We start from the raw sequence: 8,088 nt of genomic DNA on the forward strand, positions 1-8,088 counted from the left end.
CTGCATCATGAACAAAAGTTGACGCTGATTTTAAAAAATGTTAATCTGGAAAATACTCAAAGGCCTTTATTCCAGCCAGCGACTGAGTGGTCGTTCGCTGCATATCAGAGAGTAATTGACTGTCAATAATCAGCTCTATTTAGAGTTAAAAGCAAACTCTTAGCAATCATTATTCGCCTAATATTATTTTATAGATTATTTCTTGCACATCCTAAAGTAAAATAGAGGTTTACGAAGCTTGATCTTGCTAATATTATCTGGAGATTAATATGACGAACAGAATAAAACACTCTAATTCTACACGGAATATCAGGTAAACGGAGAATTTCGCTACTGTCTCAGACAGTTGATTCTCATTATAATCTCTACGTAGGATTTCCATAAAGTAGTCTCACCTGATAACAAACAGCAAGATATTATTATTATTAGCTTGATATCATCAACACAGTAAAATTTAGTAAACTGTGTATTGAACAGAAACACAATCACGTATTGTACACGTGATTGCCAAAAACTGAAGCAGGGCCGTATTTAAAATTAAAAGAACCATAAAACATATCTTACAGTTTCGAGGACAATAAGGATGCTGAAAAATGGACAAGTACTTAAGTCTAATTGAGACGTATTTCACAAAAACATCATTCCAAATTACTGAAATTGAGTTATTAAGCCTGCCTTATGAGATTTTATTGATGTATCACTAATTGAACTGTTGCATGTATTTTGTTTTTGAATGTACGTGTATTTTTGAAAAATAAGTATAATTAACACAACACCCTTGTACTTTCTTGCAAAAGTAACATATGATCAACTGTTTTCACTATTTGTTTTTCAAATTAAGAATTGAATACATATACTCATTTCAAAATAAAGTGGTTATATATTAAATATAATTTTATCAATAACCTTTACATTGACGTTAATTCCTTTTTGTGATTTCTGAAAATTTGTATCCTTTTGTGAAACACGTCTCAATTGTGTATTAAGGAACAAATAAATTTATTTATTTTTAAGATTTCTAATAATGATAATGTGTATTGTTTTCTAAATAGAAGATTAATCATTGTCTTGAAATTGGATTTCAATAAAAATAAATATTTTTGCCAATAATAATCGGATATTATCAGTTGCTTTGAATTCTAAAGCGGTTGTAGTAATTACGTCTATTATTTATATTTTTATCAAATTATGGATTTTAATCAGATAACAGTAGGCTTGTAACTTATAAATAAACCAAAAAAAAGGTCAAAATCATATAAATAATCTAAAAGCCCCAGTGCACAAACTCATTGAATGCAACCCTGGAAAATTTCGATTGATGCGAGCATGGGCCATCACCTCCTGATATACTAACAAAAACCACGCTGCACACGTGCTAATTGATAAATTGATAATGTCACATTCAAAGTTGTTCTGATTTGGTATATCTTGAATGTAAACAGGTAATAATACTTATTCAATTGTTGTTGTTTATCAAGATCGATTTTCCATATAAAAGAGGAGCACTTAGTAAGTGAACAACAGAACCTCTTATTTTATACACTTCAAAATGTTATCCAGAAAACATTTGCTGCTACTCTTGATAATGGTCAATTGTAAGTATATAATATACATTAACATAAACATATTCATTAATATTTTTTTAAATAATAACATTGTTCTTTATGATACCTTCTTCCTAAAAGATTGCATTTTTATTAGTTTAAATTATACCAGTAATGGTCACTGTAATTCACCCCCTAAGCTTTCGCTTAACAATTAGAACTTATAAAAAGAAAAAGGAATAATAAAAAACCACTTGTAAGTGTTTCGCTGAATTTAATGAAGGATTTGTTACAGTGTGTTTCGTCCAAATGGTCATCTTCAATCTTTTTAATTTCCAAATATTCATGTAAGATTTTCATGGCTACCAATATGTGATTGTTGTAACTGGTTAATTGTGTATACCTATTTCCTATGTGTTCTGAAATTAAATGTTTGATGGCGCTCCTGCACTGTCCTACATATGTATATTGTCACGTCATATTGTATAGAGAATTGAATAGAAACGTTCAGAAAAAGGATCTTTCTGTCAATGTAAATCAATACATCGTAAAAGTTAACAAATTTCCTTACATTGATAGGAACGTTATGATCATCCCGACCAGGAGGTAGTGCCACGAACACTTAAGGTTTCCCACCGGTGAAACTCTTAAGGGTAGAGTCTTTTTCTTAACGCGTTCCCGAGTCGACTAATCTCAATTAGACCATCGATCCTCGTTCACGCGCTAAACTTCGTGATGAACCAGTGATTATTATTTGTACATAGTTCAGCATAAGTCATTCAGTGGTTCCAGAAGTTTCTTTGGCTTAGCTGATTTAACAAAAAACTGATGTAATTTGCGATACTAACTAGGTCAGAAAACCGTTTTGTTTGTTTCGATGACTTCGTGAAGTTCCATAATTTTCAGATTAACCAAAACTTGCGTTAATTTCCCCTTGTACATAGATAATTCTTATTGCTTACTGTGTCGTTGCTGCAGAATGTCAAATATGCTTATCTTCCAAGTAAATGAACTCATGTTTTATGAATTCAGGAAGAATTGTAACGTTATAATTATGGAATATTTAATAATTTTGAAGTATGTATAAGCGTAAAATCGTTTTTTGAGTCTTCCTTTTTGATAGTACAAACTAGGGCAATACAGTTCTGGTACTGATATTATTTTCGTGATCTTTGTCGTTAGCTCCATGAATGTTGTCCATCTGGATACCCAGGGTTTCACATAGTCAACAGAAGTAGAGGTTTTATCCAGTTTTACAATATATGTCTTAGCTTTACTCGAAATATCAATTGCTTCGCCCTTTAACCATTCTGTTTTGTCTTGTTTTTGTCCCTTGACCTTATCTTCCTTCTTGAGTTCAATACTCTGTTATTTAGTATTTTTGTCGTAGTTTAATTCGCCGCAAATATTTATAGGGTCTGGATTTGTTCTAGAAAGGTTCCGTCCCAGAATATAGGTTCTAAATAATTCTAGTTTTTTGTGATATACCAGTGCAGGCCCACTGTAGGCTATCATGGATATATCTTCTTGTATGATGGATTGTCTACACGTTGCAATTTGTTAGATTAAATTCACTGAAATCCGCACAAGTGTGTTTTTATATATCATTTCTTTCTATTAATAAACATGATTTAAGAGCAGTGCTCCTTGCAAGTTTAAATAGTGTAATTCAGTCAAAAATAAAGCCTCTCCTTCTCAGATGACCTAACCTCTAGTGCGGTAACGCTAGAGGTGGACGTCAAATCGAATGTTCATCCGATCTCGCCGTACATATACGGCACGTCATTCTTGAACGACGTTGAGTTCGGCAGAGAGATCAAACTGTCGGTCGACAGATTTGGAGGCAACGCCGCCACCAGGTACAACTGGAAGAACGACGTGACCAACCGCGCGTCCGATTGGTTCTTCGAGAATATAGCCGAGGACAACACAAATCCGGAGGCTCTTCCCGACGGTTCTACGAGTGACGAGTTCATTGAGAAAGACAAGTCATTCGGAGCACGTACCATGCTTACTATTCCGCTTATCGGCTGGGTGCCAAAAGACAGGTAATGTACTGTACTGATTGTTCATGTTCATTCTAATTATGGGTTAGGGGGGTTTTTTGTTGATATTGATGTTATACATGTAAATAACATGTGTTTGTGTGGAAAAATTGGTGCGTCTGATACATGAATATGTGTTATATACGATGAAGTGTTGAAATTTTATTCAATGAAGGAATGGTAAATTGGTTAGAGAAATCAAACGATTATTCCATTCAATAAAATGTATATTTAAAGAATAGGAGACGTTTCGGTCCAAAAAAATTTTGGGGTCCTTTTCAACCCAACAAAAGTTCTAAATTCTTAAAAAAAGTAAATTTTTTCTATGTGGTATTACGTAACTTTTTAAGTCTTCAATGTGGTTGGGAAAGATATCCATCCGTTTGCACTTCTCTAAGAAAATCAGTTGATTGAAAAATAACTGAAGTTTCAACGTTATGTTGATCCACGACTTCACGAGAAATACACCTTGATATTCAAATTATTACGAACCCATTTGAGGTATCCCATTCCCAAATTTAAGCCACACAGTTAAATGACAATCCAATGCTTGTAGAAATGATGATGTGTTAAAATTTTATTCAATGAAAGAAAAACAAATTGGTTGAAGAAATCATACTATTATTCCATTCAATGATATGCATATTTAAAGAACAGAAGACGTTTCTACCCGAAAAATTTTTGAGAGGATTGAAGCAGGAGGAAAATTTTCGAAGGACTCCCTCAAATATTCTAGAATATTCCATTTGGAAGTTTGTATGGATCGCAAGTATTCCCAATAAGCCATTTATCGTTGGAAAGCTTTCGAAGAGAGAAGAAAGAATCTGACATCATTGAATAATTTCATCGAATCTTCTGGAAGTTCTCGCGAATCTTCAAAACCGTAACAAGCTATACTTTGAGTATCTTTGGAATTACATTCGACCAAGGCAGGAACTTCAAGTCGGTTTTATTTGAAAAGACACTAAATTAATTGGAGTTACAAAAACGAGGAATGCACCTTATATCCGCAGTCTGATGGGATGGTTGAACGATCTAATACTTCTCTGGAGATCGACCTACGAAGCTTGGTTGACGAAGATCAATCTGTCTGGGACCGACACATACCTATTCTTCTTAGAGATGAGATAACTGGAAGAACACCTGCCAGAATTTTACTTGAGGAAGAACTGAGGCGGCCGACAGACGTGATGTTTGGTCGCCTGAAGATTTTCCAGTGTCTACATACAGACGACAAACTTCAAAAACAACCAAAAGCCATCCATAATGCTGTGCGTATAAAACTACGACCTGAAGGTGACCACATGGAGGCCAGATACGATCGACGAGCCGACTATATTGAGTTAAACGTTGGCTATCGAATTCTCCTTACAGAGGCGACGACATAGATCGGGACGATAGGTATTAGAAAATGTCAGTGTGAGCGACCCAACAAACACTGTAACAAAGAAGACCAGATTTTCTAGATGTCACATTCTGAATCTTTCTAAAGCAAGTCTAGGCGATACAAAGCCAAATAATTTGAGCGAAGAAGTGTGTGATATAGTAGTCAAATAGAAATTAATTAATAGTGGTGTTGATTAAAGAGTAAATGGTTAAATAAAATCAGTCAATAGGGAGGAAGGTGTTTGATGAACGGTTTTCTCTAGGTGGCTTTAATAACTAATGTCTCTTTTTCATTTACAATTTTTAAAATAGTATTAATTGTGTTTTAAAATATGTACAAATAGAAACAGTAGCTGCGGCTTTAGCGTCAGGAAGTACGGTCCTCAGCAGCAGACCGACCAGTGGAGGCCCGATTGCGGTAATGGCAGGAAGACCAATGGTACGACACTGATTACAGGCAACGACCCGACCGATACCTCAGTCAAGATCAACAGCACGTTTGCCAAGGAGTGGGTTCAGTACTTGATCAAGAAGTATGACACCGCAGACCAGGGCGGAGTGCTCTTCTACGAGATGGACAACGAATACGACCTGTGGCACAGTACCCACCGGGATGTCCATCCGCAGCCAGCCTCAACCGATGAGATCATTAAACTCACTGAGGAGTACGCGCTGGCCGTCAAAGAAGTCGATCCATCCGCTTTGACTCTCGGACCAGTGGGGTGGGGATTTTTATCGTTTTTGCGCTCGGGTAAGTCAGGGAATGGTATGCAGTGAGCACACATTTCGTTAAAGGGACTTTAACTGAAGTTGATTGTAAGAGAGTTTCACGTAAACTATTAACGAGCGACGTGAAAGATGAATACTTCAGTCAGTGAGTTTGCTAATTTTCGGAATATAGAAGGTGTCGATGCACTAGTGAATTATTTTTTTTTAATAACTTAACAGGGAAAATCATTACTGCTGTCACTCTCTCGCCTGGAATCATACCCGGGCACCTGGTTTTACACACCAGTATCACTAAGCTACGAGGAGGTGATAGCAGAAATGCCGAGGATACGAGTATTAGTTACAGAATCGTCGGAATCGTACAATTTTTTTGTGTTGAATTCAATGCATTAGTGAACTGCTTTTTTGAATTAATTAATAAAAGTGCAGAATGAGGTTCCTCAACAAAAACTATTGTATTTTAAAATTTGGGAAACAATGATCATGGTTTCATGGAACTTGTTTTAGGCCTGGACTTTGCCAATGGGACTAATATAGACAGGGAGAGGCACGAAAACATGGATTTTGTACCCTATTATCTGAAAACGATGAAGCAGCTGGAATCTAATCACTCAATACGACTGCTTGATTACCTCGACCTTCATATGTACCCACAAGCGGCCAACGTGTTCAGTGACAGTACAGACCCGGAGGTAATGGCAGTGAGACTCAGGTTAGTGCAAGTTTAAAAATGGGCTTGTTACTAAACATGGGATTTAATAACCTAGTGAACCTAAAAATTTTCGAAATCCATTAATTAATAAAAGAAAAAGATATATTAGGTATTGAACAAAGAAAGTTAAAATAACAAAAAAATCCTACTGTGGAAATTATCAATCATATTTAACAAGTTTACATTCTATTTCATATCTTACACCAACATTTACTTAGATCAACTCAGGCTCTATGGAACGCTAATTACACAGACGAAAGCTGGATCAAGGACCTGGGCGAACCGAATAACCGGATACAACTGATCCCCAGGATGAAGCAGGCTATCCAGACTTACTATCCAGGTACCAAAATAGCTATCACCGAGTACAGTTGGGGCGGCTTGAACAGTTTGAACGGCGCCCTCGCTCAGGCAGATGTACTTGGTATTCTGGGAAGGGAGGGCGTTGACCTGGCTCTCCTCTGGGGATCGCAAAATGCCTCCGAGCCATGGGGGTATGCTTTCAGGTAAGGATTTTTTTTACGAACGTTAGCTTCTTGAAAGGGTAAATATTGTAAAATATCCTAGCTGACATATTTGTATTGTAAGTATGTCTTTGGAATCTATGGCTGGGTGTAAGGTATACAGGGTTTGTCCGGAAAGTAATAGGACTGAGTCGATTTAAAAAATTTTATTGAGCCAATCGTTACAATTTTTTAAAAATTTTCAAAATAGGCTCCTTCTGCGATTTTCTAGCATTGAAGGCGTCACGGAAGGCATTCTCCGGTGTATGCTGTTTGGATCCCCTCTGTCGTCTCAAAATGCTTGCCATTCATCGGCCTTTTCAGGCGAGCAAACAAAAAAAGTCCGGGGGGGGGGCACATCTGGGCTGTAGGGCGGCTGCGGAAGCGTTGGCATGCCGGCCTTGGTCAGATAGCTATCCACAAGAAAGGTGGTGGGAAGCGGGGCATTGTCGTGGTGCGACTTCCTCTCGACTGCGATGTCTTGTCGGACCCAATTGACCCTTCGTTTGAGTCTGTTGAGCACTTCCACGTAAAACTTGGCGTTGACGGTTTGTCCAGGAGGAACAAATTCATGGTGGACGATGCCTTTCATGTCAAAAAAGACAATGAGCATCGTTTTCACTTTGGATTTGCTCATTCTTCCCTTTTTTGGGCGAGGAGACGCCGGCGTGTGCCACTCGGAAGATTGCCTCTTTGTCTCGGGATCACTTGTTCTCGTTGGAAGAGATGCAATGTGCCCCCTGCAGTGGGGACACAATTCCCCACTGTTACGTTCTGCTCGAGCCCATCTATTAATTACCGGCGGTGGAAGTGGCGGGGGTGGTGGTGACGGACTTGCTGACGGAGTAGACCAACTTTGGGACCGGGCAGATTGGGCACTTTCTCTAAGGTGCATCTGCATCAAACAGAAATTTCGTTAACAAATATTGAACCATTGCTCAATTGTCAGAAAGATTTTGGAGCACTCTCGAATTTTTCAATTAAGGTTCTAAATACACAAACGTTTTATCACTAAATTGTATCTCTGTATTTTATAGGATAAAAAGGTAATCTGTCGATCATCATTGACGGTATCGCTAAACGACAAGACACGGGTGAAAACAATTTTGTCGGCCGCTGTATTGTTAAATTCTCTGTCCCACTAATTCCTTTAATCCAGTGGATGTCAT

General features: G+C 37.5%; 1 protein-coding gene across 1 annotated transcript in view; it reads left to right on the plus strand.

Moving 5' to 3' along the window:
- The first annotated feature begins 1,283 nt into the window (after window positions 1-1,283).
- The window catches only part of LOC108736544 (endoglucanase A-like), an 18,323-nt gene continuing 11,518 nt past the window's right edge, over window positions 1,284-8,088 (plus strand). Inside the window, exons 1-5 of the mRNA XM_018469007.2 lie at window positions 1,284-1,595; window positions 3,244-3,592; window positions 5,320-5,726; window positions 6,212-6,416; window positions 6,635-6,922. Of these exons, the coding sequence (XP_018324509.1) occupies window positions 1,550-1,595; window positions 3,244-3,592; window positions 5,320-5,726; window positions 6,212-6,416; window positions 6,635-6,922 (1,295 nt within the window). The 5' untranslated portion in view covers window positions 1,284-1,549. The remainder of the gene's footprint in view (window positions 1,596-3,243; window positions 3,593-5,319; window positions 5,727-6,211; window positions 6,417-6,634; window positions 6,923-8,088) is intronic.

This window comes from Agrilus planipennis, unplaced genomic scaffold (assembly GCF_000699045.2).
Source record: "Agrilus planipennis isolate EAB-ADULT unplaced genomic scaffold, Apla_2.0 scaffold130, whole genome shotgun sequence".
Lineage (NCBI taxonomy): Eukaryota > Metazoa > Arthropoda > Insecta > Coleoptera > Buprestidae > Agrilus > Agrilus planipennis.